The sequence below is a fragment of the Dioscorea cayenensis genome, unplaced genomic scaffold (genome assembly GCF_009730915.1).
Source record: "Dioscorea cayenensis subsp. rotundata cultivar TDr96_F1 unplaced genomic scaffold, TDr96_F1_v2_PseudoChromosome.rev07_lg8_w22 25.fasta BLBR01000946.1, whole genome shotgun sequence".
NCBI classification, from domain to species: domain Eukaryota; kingdom Viridiplantae; phylum Streptophyta; class Magnoliopsida; order Dioscoreales; family Dioscoreaceae; genus Dioscorea; species Dioscorea cayenensis.
The window spans coordinates 52,611-70,114 of record NW_024087337.1 but is presented as its reverse complement, the minus strand read 5'-3'; the positions used below and the strand labels follow the sequence as shown (position 1 = coordinate 70,114).

Genomic DNA, 17,504 nt, shown 5'->3' with positions numbered 1-17,504 from the left:
CAAGGGGCTTATATATATATAAATATATTTTGTACCTACCAAAGGAGAGAGCCGTGTGAGAAGGCACTGATGTCCTTTTGGGGCCCCACAAACGTGTCAGCATTGCCACGTGTCGTGCAACGTGGCAGCATCTTACAGAGTTCCACATGTGCCAAACGGATCCAAACCCGATAGGACCCCACTCTGCTCCTTATCGGGTCGGACCTACCTTACAAAACCACCACCAACCCATTATTAAAATATTAAAAAAAAAAAAGGAAAGTAACAAATAAAAAATAAAACTCACTCACACTGTGACTCATTCCTCCGTACCATCCAATAATTTCTCTAATATTATTTATTAAATTATAATTCCATAATTATGTTCTAATTTATGGTGAATCATTGGCTTTAATTTGTCCGCACGTATTAGAGAATCTAATACTATGTACTTTATGAAGGAACAAAGAGATTTTGTAAGGAATAATACCAACCATTTATATGTTTTATATCATTATTGTGTCATTCCCTCTGAATATACAATGCATTATTTATTTGATTTGAATTGATTCTTTTTATGTTGTAGTAGTATACATGGATAAACTACTTGTATAATATATATATATATATATATTATGCGTGTGGTTTTAGTCAAATATTTATTTAGCTAATGTGTGAAATATTTTACTTATTAACTCTCATATAAAATTTATCACTAGTTCTTTAAAAATAAGTAGTAATAATACATTGAATAAGGTAATATTTGATTTACCAAATATTCTTGCTCAATAGCTGTTATATTGTTTTGTTTATTTTTAAATGATAGCTGTGAAAGTGTATTTTTTTTTTTTTTTTAATTTTTACAGGTCTTAAAGACACAATAGGTTTATTTTTCAATCAAATAAATATTTAAAATTTGGAAAGATCATAAAAATTTTCTCATAATTTTGTCCATTTTTTAAACTTTTTTTTAGGTTTTATCATTAAAAATGAACATAAAATATAATTCTTAGAGCGGAAAAAAGTATCCCCTTCAGTGAAAACTCTTAATTTCTTTTCAATTTTTATTTTATGCATTTTATTAATTTTATACAAATTTTATAAAAAACAATTTTTTTTAATATAAAACCAAAACTACCAATTATTATTATTATTATTTTTAATTATGAATAAATATTCAAACACTAATCTTTGACAAAAAAAAAGAAATGAAATACCAACAATATTGCATGCCAGAGGTCCGGACTTGAATCACTCACTCATAATAAATAATATAAATAACAATTTATCCATTTTATTAAAAAAAAAAACTCAACAATCATAATGCAATGGTGGTTAAATTTTACATTTTTCAAACAAAATCATCAAAAATTTCTAATTTCACATACAAATAGTCAAATACTATACTTACTTTTTTTTTTTACATTAATTAATAAAAAAAATCTATTAAATAAACAAATAAATAATTCCATTTTTTTTAATTTTTAATTTTTAATTTTTATTTGTCCTTCTTCCACTCCTACAAAACTCTTCATGTGCTCCATCATGCCACGTGCCATCTCCCTTCTCTTCTTCTTCTTCTTCTTCTTCTTCTTCTCCAAAGCTCCTCTTTTTCTCTCTAGAGCTCTTCTTCTTCTCCTCCATGGTTCTTCTCCAAAGCTCCTCTTTTTCTCTCTAGAGCTCTTCTTCTTCTCCTCCATGGAAGACAATGTTCTCCATCTCTAAACTTCTCTCTTTCTTCAACCTCTTCTCCTTCTTCCTCCGCCGCCGCCCACTCCCAACCACCACCACCACCACCACCACTGACGACGCCACTATAGAGTGCTACGCCTGCACTCAACCAGGAGTCCCTTCCTTCCACTCCACCACTTGTGACCATTCCCACACTCCACAATGGCAAGCCAACGCCGGCTCCTCTCTTCTCCCCATCCACAACTCCTCCAACTCCAATCCCCCACTCACCCTCACCCCTTCCTCTCTCTTCGGCTCCGTCCTCGACCCTCGAAGCAAGCGCGTCAAGAGCTGGAACCGCGCTTTCCTCCTTACCCGAGCTCTAGCTCTCGCCATTGACCCTCTCTTCTTCTACTCCCTCTCCATTGGCCGTGATGGCACTCCATGCTTGCAACTGGACGCTAAGTTAGCCGGCGTTGTTACAGCGTTGAGGACTTGTGTTGATGCTTTGCATGTTTTGCATGTTTGGTTACAGTTTAGAGTTGCTTATGTTTCCAGGGAATCTCTTGTTGTTGGTTGTGGCAAGCTTGTTTGGGATGCTCGCACTATTGCCTTGCATTATCTTCGTTCCATTAAAGGCTTCTGGTTTGATATCTTCGTCATCCTTCCTGTTCCTCAAGTATGTCTCTTTCTCTCTTTGTTTATCTCTATATATATATATACATGCACTTCATTTGGAGTATTTTATTTGCAGCCATTGTTGTGCTTTGTCTTCATTTCTATTCATGCTCTGTTCTCATATTTAAATATATTTCATTATGTATAACCATTGTTTGTTCTTCTTCTTCCCTAGTTATATTCAAGAGATCTATCTCTATGGATCTATCAATTTATATGATATGTTTTGGTGTTTTGTTTTCATGTACATTTATACTTCACTTGTTGCTATTGTTGTTCTTGCTCTCAGTTAGCGTGTCTGTGTGGTTGTCTGTCTCTATTCTTATCTCTATCTCTGTCACTATCTCTCTCTCTCTATATATGAATGCTCTGTTTTTATTTACATATGTACATCATTTGGAGCAATTCTTGTTCAACTTGTTCTTCTTCTTGTGCCATGATTCACAAAAGATAAGACAATCTAGACTCAGTCTTTGTCTGTTTTGAATCATAACTTGGTCCCATACTTGTCATTCAAATCCATCTCTATCTCTTGGTATTCATGCTTGTGAAATTCTAAAATCATTTGCAGCCATTGCTTTTCACTTTTTGAATACTGTGTTTGTGGTGCTAAAAAGATTGAAAAACCTTTTTACAAAAAAAACTAAAAAGCAGAAACATATAGAAACAAACGTCTCTCAAAACAATGGGCCCCCCAATCTTTGCAATCAAAGTCATATGCTTGTGTGATTCTCACAGTGAATTAACAATCAAGCAAAACAAGGCAAAGTCCAGTTCAATTTCCGTTTTACATGGCAACATTTACAGGGTCTTCTTCTTGAATCCTTGCAAACAATTAGCTAAAAATGAACTCAATAGAGCCAATAAAGTTCTGCATGTATTATCATGCATGACACTGACAAGTGAACTAACTCATGGACCCTGTTTTGTATTCTTCAGGGTTGGTACAAATTTCATTCACAAACAACAATTGATGCTTTGCTATACTTGTTAATCAAACAATGCACATGTTCCTAGTTTTCTTTTTCTTTCCTTTCTTTCCTCTAATTCTGCATTAATTGAATGAAATGTACAGGTGGTGTTCTATTTGGTCTTGCCAAATTTGATCAGAAATCAAGAAATCAAGCTAATAATAACAATGTTACTGCTAATGTTCTTGTTCCAATTCCTGCCAAAGATCTACCACAGCATCTGTGTGATGAAAAGAATGCAGAAAGTGACTGGCTACATTTTTGGCACAATTTGGTGGGGCTTTGGCCTCAACCTTGTCGCCTATTTCATTGCTTCACATGTAATTCATCCTTTATAACATTCTAAAGTAAAATTCAATTCAACTCAATTTAATGCATTTCAATTTGATCACTTGTATGTTAATCTTTTCTGCTGATTGATACTCAGGTAGCTGGTGGTTGCTGGTATGTTCTCGCAATTCAGCGTGTCGCGTCATGCCTTCAACTTCAGTGTGATACGAACAACAGAAACTGTGATTTCTTTTCATGTGATGCCCACCAAAAGACTTCAACGTGCATGAATAAGGATGGACCATTTAATTATGGAATTTATGATGGTGCTCTTCCTGTAATTTCAAGCAATTCACTTGCTGTTAAAGTCCTCTATCCAATATTCTGGGGCCTTATGACTCTCAGGTGAAAGAAAAGTTCGTAAACATTGATGAATTTTTTTTTATCTCTGGATAATTAAAAAGATTTCTTAATTTTATCTAATGATGCAGCACTTTTGGCAATGATCTTGAGCCTACTAGTCACTGGCTTGAAGTGATATTCAGTATAATCATAGTATTGAGTGGATTAATGCTCTTCACTTTGCTCATCGGAAACATACAGGTAATTAATTAATTTATGAACCATGGTTCTTGTTTTGATTTCCTAGAATTATTTTCATGAATGCAAACATGTTTGTATAGGTGTTCTTGCATGCTGTAATGGCGAGGAAACGAAAAATGCAATTACGGTGTCGAGATATGGAATGGTGGATGAAACGAAGACAATTACCGTCACGGTTGAGACACAGAGTTCGACAGTTTGAACGACAACGGTGGGCAGCAATGAGAGGAGAGGATGAGATGCAAATCATTAAAGATTTACCAGAAGGTCTCCGTCGAGATATAAAGCGGCATCTCTGCCTAGACCTCATTAAACAAGTGCCATTGTTCCATAATTTGGATGATCTGATCCTTGACAACATTTGTGACAGAGTCAAACCTCTAGTGTTCTCTAAAGGCGAAAAGGTGTGTATATATATATAAGCATTGTTTCAGTACTGAATTACGATCTAATCGATCGAGAATTTGATTGCAGGTAATTAGAGAAGGTGATCCAGTGCAGAGAATGGTGTTTGTTATGAGAGGTAGCTTGAAGAGTAGTCAGAAATTGAGCAAAGGCATGGTTGCAACGTGTATGTTAGGGCCCGGGAATTTCCTCGGTGATGAATTACTTTCTTGGTGTCTTCGCCGTCCATTTATCGATCGAATGCCAGCTTCATCTGCAACATTTGAGTCCATTGAGCCTACAGAAGCCTTTGCCTTAGACGCAAATGATCTCAAGTACATTACTGAACATTTTCGGTACAAATTTGCTAATGAGAGACTAAAAAGAACGGCGAGATACTACTCATCAAACTGGAGAACATGGGCAGCAGTAACGGTACAGCTTGCTTGGCGGAAATACAGATCGACAAGTAACAATGTTGTTGTTCAAGCAATGCAAGGAAGCGATGAAGAACGACGTCTTCGTCTTTACGCAGCGATGTTCATGTCTTTCAAACCTCATGATCATCTTGAATAGATCATGATTGCTTATCTATTTCTTTAAGAATTATTCTTTGGAATTCAATAAAATAGCAATGCCATTACTTACAGTTCAATTCTTATTGAATCAGTGACAAACATTGCACCAAATTCCTTCCAATTAATCATTTATGCAGTTAAATTTTTTTTTTTTTAAAAATCTAATTAGAATCTCTAATGAAAACACCAAAATTTTCATCTATTTTAAGATTTTCTCAATGTCTTTTATGTCCTCTCAAGTAGGCAAGAAGGATATTTCAAGATTTAGACATTTCTAAAGAATGCAAAAAAGGTTTTCAATATATAGAATAGAATGATCTATTATAGATTTACATATCTTCACAAGTTTCAATTACAGGATGCATATTTTCATGTATGGTTAAATATAGCTCTGTATCTTTTTAAATAATTACTTGGATATGAAGATATGAAAAGAGAAGTTCTGTTTTTTATTAGCATCAGTGATTAGGGAAAGATTTTACATTTTAAATATAAAGTTGAGCTTCTTCAATTAAGAAATCAAATTCTTTTTCATTTTATTTTATTTTTAAAATTGTTCATAAATAGTTGTTAACATGTGGAAAAATCGTAGAGCTATTTTTTTTAACAATGAGAATAATTCATCTCACATTATTTTTTATTATACATTTCAACAATGTAATTATGAGTGTTAAACCTTTAATCTTTCGCATAAAGTCAAATATTGAATTTTTGATTAATTGACTTTGCATTGCATGAAATCAAATGCTTTACTATTCGGCTATTAAATTAGGAATTTTAGTCTAACTTATGTATTTCTTGATAAAAATAGCTGAAAATTTCTATATTATTATTATTATTATTTAATGAACATGACTGTGATTGTAGACGTAGTTTCGCCGGCTACCGTCAAGTCAGCTGTCTTTTTTTTTTTTCCTCTTTCTTATCTTCTTTTTTTCTTTCTTCTTCTTATTTAGAGTGTCTCACTACTGGTAAGAGCCTCAGACTGTTTTTTTTTTGTAATGTTTGTACTCCTTTGTGTATTTGTTTGTCATGTATCATGAAAAGGTGGATAAATCACTTCTATTAATAAAACAACGTACATAGCACCAACCAGAAAACTTGACGAACAAAACCCACTCATACCACAAGAAGTGATACAAGAGAAATAAAACAGACACCCCACGAAGATGAAGGATCATCCTCCAATACTGATAGACAAAAGGACTACTCCGTGCTCCGATCTAGTGCCTCCTCGGCCTTACTATCCCCCCTGTCCCTCTGCCTCCTCGACTCAAGGAACTCTAGGCTGCGTCTGACGGTAGCCATGGTATCTTCTAATCTCGCCTTAGCGCCATCTGCAAGAGCATCGAACCACGACAGGAACATACGATTAATACATAGCAGAATGCAAATAGCAGGCAAAATTTTATCATTGAAAATTCTATCGTTGCGTGCAATCCAAATATTCTAGACTAACGCCTTGACCACTAAATCCACGGCTACCCTATTGTTGGGCCTCACAGAACTCCTCCACTCCCGCCACACACCATTCATTGAACTCTGGGGTTCCGGAATGCCCAGCAGCCTGCAAAAGTAGCCCTACACTTCCCTAGCTACAGAACACTGAAGGAATAGGTGATCCACAGATTCTGCATCCGCATAGCACATGACACAAGTTGATGTCGAGAGTTTGTTGCATCGTCTTATTTCCAGGTTTTCCATTGTCAAAATCTTATTTTTCCAGACCAACCAATTAAAAATGTTAATCTTTTTTGGACACAAGTTGCTGTCATGTATCATCTTCTTCTTTTACTAAAGTTGTAGTTTATCCACTTTTTTTCCCAAAAACTAGAAGAATTTACTTCAGGGAATCCTCTACAGCCACCATGGAGAAATGATTTTTATGCTGTTGATAATACTGATGCTCCTAACAATCAACAAGAAGTTCATTCACAGGAATTCTTTCAACCATTGTCTAGTGATCCTTCTCTTTACATTGAATATATATCTCTAATTATTCTTACTCTGTTCTCTCTTTAATAAAATTCATGAAATCACTCTTCATTCCACTTTTTCAGGTTTAATGCTGCAAGTACATATATATCAATTGAATGTTCCAAGTGCAATCCTAAATATCCATGGCTACTCAAATGGGTGGGTTGGTTGAACTCTAACCTTGAGAAATTTTCATGTTTGTCATGAGAGATGCAATGTCTTACTCTTATTCATTTATTTTAAAGGATAATAATAAGCATGATCATCCCAACGACCTTCGGGTCTATTGATTTACGGGTCACCAATAGGACTCTCACCGAGTGGTGAGAGTTCGATTCTCGGCTGAAAGTACATTTCTGGGAGTTGTGAATAGTGATTGTGTACGGGTGGTTTCAACACCCACGTGAGCGTGGCTCAGTCTCCACTTGTTCCACCGAGACTTGTGCACGTCCCTGGGTCTCTAGTGGATTCGCCCCGCTCCTTTTCCCCAAAAAAAAATAATAATAAGCATGATCATCTTGAATAAATCATAGAGACTGCTCCGTTTCCTCAAGAATTATTCTTTGGAATTGAACAAAAACAACAATGCCATTAGTTTCAGTTCAATTCTTATTGAATCATTGTCAAAGATTAAGCCAATTTCTCACCAATTAATCATTCATGCAGTAAAAAATAACACTCTGGTTAGAATCTCTAGTGAAAAAGGCCAGAACTTTCTTCTATTTTTCTCCATTTTCTATCTTTTTTTTCATCCACAAACCAAGAGTTTGCAAGTTTGAAGCTCCAATCACAGCACCATGAGTTGCTCTACGTGGCAACAAACCAACCATCCATTGCTTCATACCATATACAAATACTCAAGTATGAGACTGTGAGTCTGTGTGTTTGTGTGTGTGTGTGTGAGGTAGTAAGAGAGAAGAGAAAATGGTGGCAGCTATTGCTGCTCTTCCAAAGCCAGGACCTCTTCAGAAATCTTTAATCTGTGATGGTTTCTCAAAAAGATTCAATTTTGAGCAGGTATCAGAGAGAAAAAAGAGAAATTTCAACAGTTTGGTGGTGGCATCAGGAAGTAAAAGCAGTAGTAAAGGTGGCAGTGAGAGGTTTTACCTTAACTTCACTGGTTTTCCATTCCCTCTTGGTCCATTCCTCAATAGAATCACTATAAGGACTGAGGTGAGCTTTAGTTTATGTTCCTTTGATTGCTAATTTAGCTTCTTTTTTATCAAAAATTTTGTAATCCTTATTTCTTTTGGAGTGGCACTCATGAACAACTGATTCTTCAATGAAAAGATGCAGTTTTGCTCATTTGAAACTCTTATTAGTTCTAATATCAAATTCCTTCATTTGCTTCTCTTCTTTGTTCCTTTGATTGCTTATTTAGGTTGTAGTTCTGTAACCCTAATTTATTTGGGAGTGGCACTCATGAACAGCTATTTTTCACTGAAAAAGATGAAATTTTTTGCTCATGTTAAACTTTTAATTGAAGCTTTTTCAATGAGTTCTAATATCAAATTTCCTACATTTTCTTCTCCTATTAATTTGTTCCTTTGATTGCTAATTTAGTTTGTAGTTCTGTAACCCTACTTTATTTAACGGTGGCATTCATGAACAAATCATCTTTAACTGAAAAGGATGCAATTGTGCTCATTTGGAGCTTTTAATTGAGGTTATTCCATGAATGAACATGTAATAAAATGTTTTTTCTTCTTTCATTTTTCTATCTGATGTCTTTTTAAGGTTGTGAAAAATAGCATATGGCTCTTTGAACAAGAACAAGCATTGGGATTTAGCAGTGTTTCCACAAATATCAGAATGACAGTAATAAAGCTGAAATCCGGAGGTTTATGGGTTCATGCACCAATTGCTCCAACAAAGGAATGCATTCAGGTTTTGCATTCAAGATTCTTGAATCTCTATTTGATTCTTTAGTTCATTCAAATGTAAAGCTATTAAAATCAAATTTTCGATCAGCTTGTGAAAGAACTGAATGCTCCTGTTGAGTACATTGTCCTACCAACCTTTGCATATGAACATAAGATCTTTGTTGGGCCTTTTTCAAGAAAGTTTCCCAAAGCACAAATCTGGGTTGCTCAGAGGCAGTGGAGTTGGCCGATAAATTTACCGCTCGAGTTCTTTGGTATCTTTCGCGCCAAAGCTTTGGTTGATGAGGATGAATCAACCCCGTGGTTTGATGAGATCGAACAAAAGGTTCTTAGTGCACCAGAAGTTGGTAAAATCATGCTTATCTCTCAACATTTTAATCTTCACAAAATTTCTGCATTTTGTTTAGCAATTCATTAGTTGTATTATGCAGGAATTGGACCATATGTAGAGGTTGCATTTTATCACAAGCGGTCACAAACATTGATGGTAACCGATGCCGTGATTTTTGTTCCAAGGCAACCGCCGGAGTGCATTAGTAAAGAATCTTTACTAGCTTCGGCGAAGAATGGTTTAGCAGTGAAGCTCCTCAGTAAAGGAAAGGAGGTACCTGAAGAACCAGTGGTTGACAATAAGTCAAACCGACAAAAAGGTGAGTTATTTTATTCGATACATCAGTCTAGTGTTCAAATTTAGTTTTGATTTTAAATGAACCAAATAGAAATTGTTAACAGGGTGGGAGAGAATGGTTCTTCAAATCCTGTTTTTAGGCCCTTCAAATCTTTTGGAACCCACTGCTAGTTTTGCTCAAATGTCGCAGAAATTGATTGTTTCCCCAATTGTGAAGACATTAGTTTTCAGCAAAGTTCCTGAAAAGGTTAGCATTGAAAAAAAATCACCAAAATGTATCATATCTTCTCATACTTCATCTATAAAATGACAAGCTTGAAAACAAATGTCAGGTTCAAGATTGGATCGATAGAATTACGAGCGATTGGCGTTTCAAGAGAATAATTCCTGCACACTTTGCAGCTCCAATCAATGCAAGCAGATCGGAATTCTTAGCTGCATTTGGTTTCCTCGACGAGCTCTTAGGCGAGCAATACATCACAAGGCCTTCTTTATCTCTACTTTTCGCTTCGCTAATGGGAAAAGCAGCAAGTTACTTCCCTCCAGATGATATGAAGACATTGTCATCACTTGATGAATTCTTGGTTTCAGCTGGTGTAGTGAAAAAGACAGTGTCAGGGAGAAAACGGTGAAAATACGAAAACTGCTCATGTAAATATATCATCAATTTAGGAAGTCGGTAAAAAATACAAGATCATCTGAATAACTGTTATGCTGCACATACTTTACAAAGTGAAGCAAAGATGATCTATATAATTTTGGATTTGGTTTCAGTTTTGTTTTTGCTTGAAAAATTGTAAATATTCATGAACAGAAAATACGAAAAATAGTTACAAAACTGTTTTGCATTGTAAATTCAGTCACAAGAAAGAACTACATGAGAACATGATTGAAGTTATGTTTCTGCAAAATTTCATGGTGTGTTTGGATTGTAATGTACTTTGTTAATCAAAACACAGTAACAAACAGAAACACAAACAGTTACAAACCTAAAATTTCAGGCACATGACATTGTCAGTTGTTGAATCAATCAAATGATTTAATTCCTCTGCCACCTTTTTTTGGTTGCTTGTTTTGTTCTTCTTCTTTTTATCACTGTTTCCATTCATGTTTTTCAATGTTTGATTGAAGTGTGGACCTAAGTACCAGCTCCTCATGCTCTGTAAATTTGTTTATTTATTATATATATATATATAATATTTCCATAAAATGATATTTCCACAAGACTTCCTTGAGCTTGAAGACAACGGAAATAATTAAAAAAAAATTGAAGTTTTCATTATTGTTGAAGATATTGACACCATTTTTATTGGTTGATGGCTCACCTTCTTCATCATCTTTTAATACATACATACATATATAAATATAGTAATATAACATTTTTTAAGTAGTTGAATAAATGAACTTTGAATATATATATATATATATATATAATTGTTCTTCTACTACTTCTCATGATTCAAAGTCTAAAGAAGTTCATGGGAGGCATGAACTACTTGAATACTTCATTGATGTATGTACCTAATGACCCAAATGATGAAGATGAGGCTTAAAGAACCTTGGATACTTAAAAAAGATAAAACACTATCCAATGTTAAAGTTATCATCATTTAGATCTTATTGATTAAGCAATTCATAGATGTTTTAGTTTAGTGATCCATCTTAATCTCACTAGTGTAAGAATGAAAGTCCACTATATTATAATTAGAACACTTTAATTAATTAAAAACTTGTGCTTCCAACTAACATTTTATAATTAAATATTCCTGTCTTGATGCTAAATCAAAGTAATGGTATAATAGTCAATAATGGAAAAAAAAATTGAGATCTCTGTCTTGTATTATTCACAAGTTAATTAAAAAAAAAAAATTAATTTTTCCTAATGAAACCCAAAGTAACTCCTAATAGTTAATTATTCAATACAATTAGTTTTAAATGAGTTCAATTAAGTAACTCCAATGGCCACTAAATTTTATCAAATTTTTCACCATCAATTGGCTTACATTTTCTATAGAGAAGAGCAATGAACCAATAAAGCAATGCCAAGTCAGCAAGATGACTATTTGGTCACTTTTAGATGTTGGTTTTTTGGGTCTGTTGAGAAAAATCTCAAAGATAAATACATACATAGAAAACAGAGGGCCCTCTAATTCCAGTAAAACAAAAGCGGGGCCGTTTTGGTGTTGGCCGCGTGGGAATCGCTTCTCTCTCTCAATCTCTCTCAAAGATCGTTCCTTTATTGCTTTGCTTAGCTTGGAGAGGTCTCTGCAACCGACCACGCAACCAGAGCACCAAAAAAAACCTCCTTTGTTGCTTGCACGACCTCTAAAGGAGTGCTTGGTTGCTTTCTTTTTTATAGCTTTCGCTGTTTGGGAGATGCAGGCCTGAATAGCATGGGTTAGCTTTTGTTCACCGTCTTGTGGTCAGTTTTTGTGGAAAGGTGCGATCTTTATTGGGTTTCTGTTAATTCTTTGTTCTTTTTCTTTTGAGTTCTTTGATGCATTTCTTTGGAATCAATGGATGTGTAGTTGGAGTTTTGAGTTTTGTTCTTGTTTGTTTGATTTGCATTTTTGGTGGGTTATTTCTTTTGATTGCATTTGAATAGATTGTGATTGGAATTCATGGAAAGATGCGATCTTTATTGGGATTTCGATGTTTTGATTTGAATAAGAGACAAGCATGATTTTTCTGGGTAATTCTTGAGTATGTTTTCTTTTATTGAAGTTTTTGCTAGATTAATCTGATGATGTTTCAGCATTGTTTTTTAATTCATTCTATTGGTTTGAAGGATCAATTTTTAGTTTTTTTTATGTGGTTGTTGAGGCAGTTGTAGGTTGGTAGGGTTTTGGTTGGTATTCATTTTGGACCATGACTTTGATGGGGTTTTTCTTGTTCTTGTCGGTTGATAAAGACATTACAATCTTGGGTCTTTGTTGAGATCATATGAAATGACTTTTTGCCTTCCAATGGTTTACTTAATTCTTGTTAAAACATTTAGTTTTTATGATGATTTATATTCTTGTTTGTTTTGATTCTGATTGGGCGTTAATCAATTTTTTTTAGAGATTACAGCATGGATCTTTCAGAATACTTCTTCACCATCTCTGTCCTTTGAATGAAGATTATAACTCTTTCATTATGTATGTGTTTTCTACACCATGTTGTCTTGTAGATTGAAATAGGTGATGATGATGTGTATGCTTATTGTTTAATGCTTTTCTTGTCTTACATGATCTATGAAGAGAATTACATAAGGTTGACTTATGACTCTAAGTTTATTGCTGTTAATTAGTTAGGGTTTTTGATTGAGACAGATATAAATCTTTTTCTGATCTTACTTCTGTCGTAGAATAAAACTCCTCCTTAGTAATAGATCAGTTTCTGAAATTCCTTTGGTTTATCTCATGGAATTTATGATCGAAGAAATTTGTGCAATTTCGTTATGTTTCTATTTTTACAACTTCTACCATTAATTGTTCCTCCATTGATTTGCTGATCTATGGTATTGATTAATTTAATTATTCAATAATTGGTAACATTCCAAAAGTTATCTTTTGGTAAGATCTTGCTCGTAACTTCAAATAGAGGAAAAAATAGTTGTTATGACGATAATGGTTTTGGGTACCTTTGGCCATTAAGACAACAAATCTTTTATGTCTTGATCATTTTGGGTTCCTTTACATGATTTTAGCTGAAACTTTTATTAGGACAGAATGATCAAGAGAAAACAGTCTTGATGTAACGTCTTTGGCTATTGTCGACATTATTATATTGGTGAAACTATTTGAAAATTAGTCTTTGAGGTGGGTGGTATGAGCTTGTCATGTGTATATTAAAAAAGTTAGATGATTGTTAGTTTATTGTTATTTTTAAAGTCTGTTCTAGAATTAGGAGAATTTAAGGACAGTTGAATTTGTATCTTGTCTTGAGTAAAACGTTAAACCATTTGTCACTTGATAATTATAATACTGCTAGTTTCACCTTCTTAAACATTAGCAGATTTCCATGTAGATTAGAAGTTTTTGTCTTTACGTTTTATGTTTCAGTTGGAGACCAATTATAGAATCTGATTATCTTATTTATTTATGTTTTCCAAGATAGCACAATGTTTTCTTCCAACTTTTAGCAATCTTTGAGCAGATATTAATGCAGGTTTTAATATCTCTTTCCTTGTTAAGGTCATAACTTCATTATTTGAATATCATTTTGACACTACTCCTTTCTATTTTTTCAATTTCAAACTGCAGTTTGCATTTGTGTCTCATACTACTTTTCTCAAGACTATGTGCAATTTCATGAACATTCATTTAATGTCAGAAAGATATAGAAAGCCATGATGATATTACCTAGCATTTCAGTCTCATCTCTGTCTCTCTCCTCAAGTTTGTTTCCTGTTTGGTTGCAGAATTGTGCTTCTTGGAGATTTTACTGTAACACTCAGCATTGAATTGTGTTTTGTCAATGAATCAAGAACCAACAGAGCCTGTTACAATCCCTGATTCCCCGGATTTCCTTACCCCAAAAAGAGAGGCAAGGAGTAATTCAACTGGGAAAGATATTACGAGAAGCTTACCATCTCCTTTAGCCGGCAATGAAAAGCCTCTTCCACACTACCTCAGAGCTTCTTCTGGCTCTTGCCATGACTACTGTAAGTATGGCAGGAAGCATGCATTTGAAGATAAAGCAAGACGTCCCAATTTTCGAAGATCCTCGGGTGATAATGAGATCTCAGAGAAGGTACGAAATCAAGTGGAAGTTCTACCTCGAGGAGGGAGGAAGAAAAAACCAGTGCAGAAGCTGAAACCTACATCTCAACATGAGACTGAACTTTCTGGTCAGTCAAATGTTGTGAAGAACAATGGTCTGTCAGCTGCCAAGGACATTCAAGTATGTGAATATGGATCAGAAGGATTTTTATCGTCTTCTCAGAATAGTATCTCATCTACAGACCGTAGATATTCAGATAAAGCTGAAGGACTGTCTGAGGAGCATGTGAGCGTTGAGTCAATTGGTCCATCAGTTGTCGAGAAAAGTGTCATCACTAATGAACTTATAGTGAGCACTCGAGAAGATGTTCTGCTCGAGGAACCTATGAGCATTGTAATGCCATCATCTGGTTGGGAAGGCATTGCAAATGAATCCGGAGGATTATATGGAGAACTTCATGAGGCAGTATCGCCTCTCCAGGGAGGCATTGTAGGATTTGCTGCCAGTACATTAAGCAGTCAGGAAGAGATGTCAGGTGAGATGCCAATCAGCAAATTAACCGGTACACTATCTAACACACTGTCTCGGGATTCACCAGGAAATCAGGCCATTAAACCATCTGGAGAACCTTCAAAGGCATCACCATCGTCATCGCAATCCATTAAGGGAAGCAGTTCAAAAAGAATTGATTTAAACAAGAGGGAGGCACCAAAGCTGAGGTCAGTGCCAAAGCCAAAGAATGAGATGCCTGTGAAAGCAAAGGCTATTGCTCAGAAAGAAACTGATGTGTTGGGGAAGAGTAGTACTATTATCAAGCAAAAGGCCCCTTCGGCCAATAAGAAAACCATGACATCTGATCAACAGAAAACCATCAAGCAAAAAAGCCGAAATGCTGCTTCACCTGGTACAGCGGAAGTTCTCAAGCTGAAAGCTTCTTCACCTTTAAAGAAGACTGACATATCTGCAAGAGCCTCTGCCTCATTGAAGCCGAAGGCCTCAGCAACCAAGTCTCTATCTCCATTAACTCCTGCTGGAGGCCCAGACAGCAGCAGAAGCAAGCCAAGCCAGATATCCAGAACTCAAGATCTTCCAAAGACTGTTGAAAAGAAAGTATTGAAACTTCCAAGAGCTTCTCTATCCCCAAAGATTGGTGATAAGAAGGTATTGAAAACACCAAGAGCTTCTCTATCACCCAAGATTGGTGAAAAGAAGGTAGTGAAAACACCAAGAGCTTCTCTATCTCCGAAGATTGGTGAAAAGAAGGTTTTGAAAAAGCCACGGGCTTCCCTATCCCTAAACATTGGTGATAAGAAAGTATTGAAAGCAGCGAGAGTCCTTTTATCCCCTAGACCAGCTGTCACTAGGATTTCAAGCATGAAACTGAGAAAGTTTGGAAATAAGAAGCTTGGCTCACCTGTGAAGTATGCAAAGAAGGTATCGGCACAGGATAATAATGATCAGGTAAAGGAGAAAACAATTTATGCTATTGATCCAGAACCAGAGATCAAAAGTGAGGAAGATGTGCCTCAAATATCGACCGGTTACAAATCATCTACATCATCACAGAGCTTGTCAGTAGCTTCATCACAGTCTACAGCTTCTGATACTTCAGAAGAGAATGAAGAGAATGAAGAGAAGGAAGAGAATGAAGACACTGAATCCACATATACTGAAGTCAGTGTAGTTTCTGAAGATGAAGACACAGAGAGTGATAACGAAGTTGAGCCTCAAGAAGTTGAGGAGAGAAGGATGTCAAGAAAAAAAAGTGTTGTTCACCCAGATGATGAAGCTCAGCCACCTCACAAATTGAAGTTCCGCAGAGGCAAAGTACTTGATCCTCAGTCTCAGAACAATGGTCCTAGACGCCTTCGATTCAGAAAACCAAGAGTGGTGACTGAGAATGAAAACGGCAGAGGAGAATTAGGGAGGAGAAGCTTCAGAAAAAGAAGCAATATTAGTGGTGTAGATACAAATGAGGTTCCTGAAACTCCAAATGTGGTGTTGAGACATCAAGACCAGCAGGGAAAGAAAGATTCTCAAGGTTTGTTCAATCATGTTATCGAAGAAACTGCAAGTAAGCTTGTGGAAAGCCGGAAGAGCAAAGTGAAAGCCTTGGTTGGTGCATTCGAAACCGTGATTTCCCTCCAAGATACCAAAGCTGCACCTACAGTCTGAGTGCTTCTTCTCTTTTTCGCCATTACATCAATAAAAATCCTAATTGAAAGGCATCAATCTTCATAAGTACATATATATCTAAGGCATTATCGTGTACAAAATGAGAGAATAAAACATTATAGTGTGCATGAATCTGTTTTTCCTGGCTTTGATTTCTTTTGTTTTATGTTTCTAATTTGATACTGAAATACCGTTCTTTTGTAAATTTATGATGGAGAACATTTGTTTGGATGTTTTGTTGAGGATTGAATGAAGAACATTTTGATTCTGTAACTCTGGTATCTGTTTGATTTACTGATGTCTCTATTAATTTCCATGCAGAACTAACTAAAAGTCAGACAAAGTTGAAGAAAGATTGGATCAAACATACAGAGTAAAAATGATCTAGATTGTCAACAGACCAAGTATTCTGAGATTTAATATAATGCCAGGCTTGAAATGATCTGAAATGGTTGTTTTCTATGAAACTCTGGAAGCTCTGAAAATTTCCAACCAAAGTTCATTGGAGTCAAACATGGTTGATAAAATAATAGGTCAAATGTGGACCTTCAAAGATTCCCAAATGTCAAAAGGATTGAGGGACCATTTACATGTTCATTTATTTCTGTTTGGCATATCCTAGTTAATACAATCTCTTAATCCTGATTAACATAATTTCTATTAAATAATTATATTTTATATAGATATATTAGTATCTTCATGATAAACATGTTTTGTGTATAAGGCCAAAATTGTCTCTATTGATTTAATTGGCCTAGGATTTCTTCAATAGAGACACTTTCCATGTGAACCAACTTCCTTTGATTGAATTGAATTCATGAGTAGGGCCTAGTTGTCTATTTTTGACAAGTCCTTCCTCCTCCTGAGTCCTGAACCAGACAAACCTGTGGTAAACATGCTTGACATTGGGTTTAAACAATTTCACTTATTTATTTGCTCACAAAAATTGGATCAATTATTGTTTTATTTTTTTAAAATAAATAAATAAACTACCCAAATG

The 17,504-nt window shown here is 35.2% G+C and overlaps 3 protein-coding genes across 4 annotated transcripts; all 3 read left to right on the top strand.

The window, feature by feature from the left end:
* The first annotated feature begins 1,594 nt into the window (after positions 1-1,594).
* LOC120255336 (cyclic nucleotide-gated ion channel 2-like) lies at positions 1,595-5,211 on the top strand. The gene is made up of 6 exons (XM_039263183.1): positions 1,595-2,329; positions 3,404-3,619; positions 3,727-3,974; positions 4,061-4,172; positions 4,253-4,576; positions 4,647-5,211. Exons 1-6 carry the CDS (start codon positions 1,688-1,690, stop codon positions 5,130-5,132), a joined length of 2,028 nt encoding a protein of 675 aa, XP_039119117.1. The 5' UTR covers positions 1,595-1,687; the 3' UTR covers positions 5,133-5,211.
* A 2,778-nt stretch (positions 5,212-7,989) lies between these two features.
* LOC120255337 lies at positions 7,990-10,481 on the top strand. Its single transcript, XM_039263184.1, has 6 exons — positions 7,990-8,284; positions 8,849-8,998; positions 9,083-9,341; positions 9,426-9,644; positions 9,727-9,869; positions 9,955-10,481. Exons 1-6 carry the CDS (start codon positions 8,036-8,038, stop codon positions 10,252-10,254), a joined length of 1,320 nt encoding a protein of 439 aa, XP_039119118.1. The 5' UTR covers positions 7,990-8,035; the 3' UTR covers positions 10,255-10,481.
* A 1,308-nt stretch (positions 10,482-11,789) lies between these two features.
* Positions 11,790-16,777, top strand: LOC120255333. Of its 2 annotated transcripts, XM_039263179.1 has the most exons (3): positions 11,790-12,062; positions 12,686-12,762; positions 14,028-16,777. In XM_039263179.1, exon 3 carries the CDS (start codon positions 14,084-14,086, stop codon positions 16,502-16,504), a length of 2,421 nt encoding a protein of 806 aa, XP_039119113.1. In that variant the 5' UTR covers positions 11,790-12,062; positions 12,686-12,762; positions 14,028-14,083; the 3' UTR covers positions 16,505-16,777. The 2 variants fall into 2 exon arrangements, with proteins under 2 accessions (XP_039119113.1, XP_039119112.1); XM_039263178.1 differs by lacking the exon at positions 12,686-12,762.
* The last annotated feature ends 727 nt before the right edge of the window (positions 16,778-17,504 follow it).

What these genes read in the sequence shown, in the direction of transcription:
- LOC120255337 (XM_039263184.1), top strand. Translation starts at nt 8,036, where the DNA reads ATGGTGGCAGCTATTGCTGCTCTTCCAAAGCCAGGACCTCTTCAGAAA. An exon ending in TCTTAGTGCACCAGAAGTTG is followed by an intron (nt 9,342 to 9,425) that starts GTAAAATCATGC and finishes TGTATTATGCAG; the next exon opens with GAATTGGACCATATGTAGAG. An exon ending in TAAGTCAAACCGACAAAAAG is followed by an intron (nt 9,645 to 9,726) that starts GTGAGTTATTTT and finishes AATTGTTAACAG; the next exon opens with GGTGGGAGAGAATGGTTCTT.
- LOC120255336 (XM_039263183.1), top strand. Translation starts at nt 1,688, where the DNA reads ATGTTCTCCATCTCTAAACTTCTCTCTTTCTTCAACCTCTTCTCCTTC. An exon ending in TCATCCTTCCTGTTCCTCAA is followed by an intron (nt 2,330 to 3,403) that starts GTATGTCTCTTT and finishes TGAAATGTACAG; the next exon opens with GTGGTGTTCTATTTGGTCTT. An exon ending in TGTTCTCTAAAGGCGAAAAG is followed by an intron (nt 4,577 to 4,646) that starts GTGTGTATATAT and finishes ATTTGATTGCAG; the next exon opens with GTAATTAGAGAAGGTGATCC.
- LOC120255333 (XM_039263178.1), top strand. Translation starts at nt 14,084, where the DNA reads ATGAATCAAGAACCAACAGAGCCTGTTACAATCCCTGATTCCCCGGAT.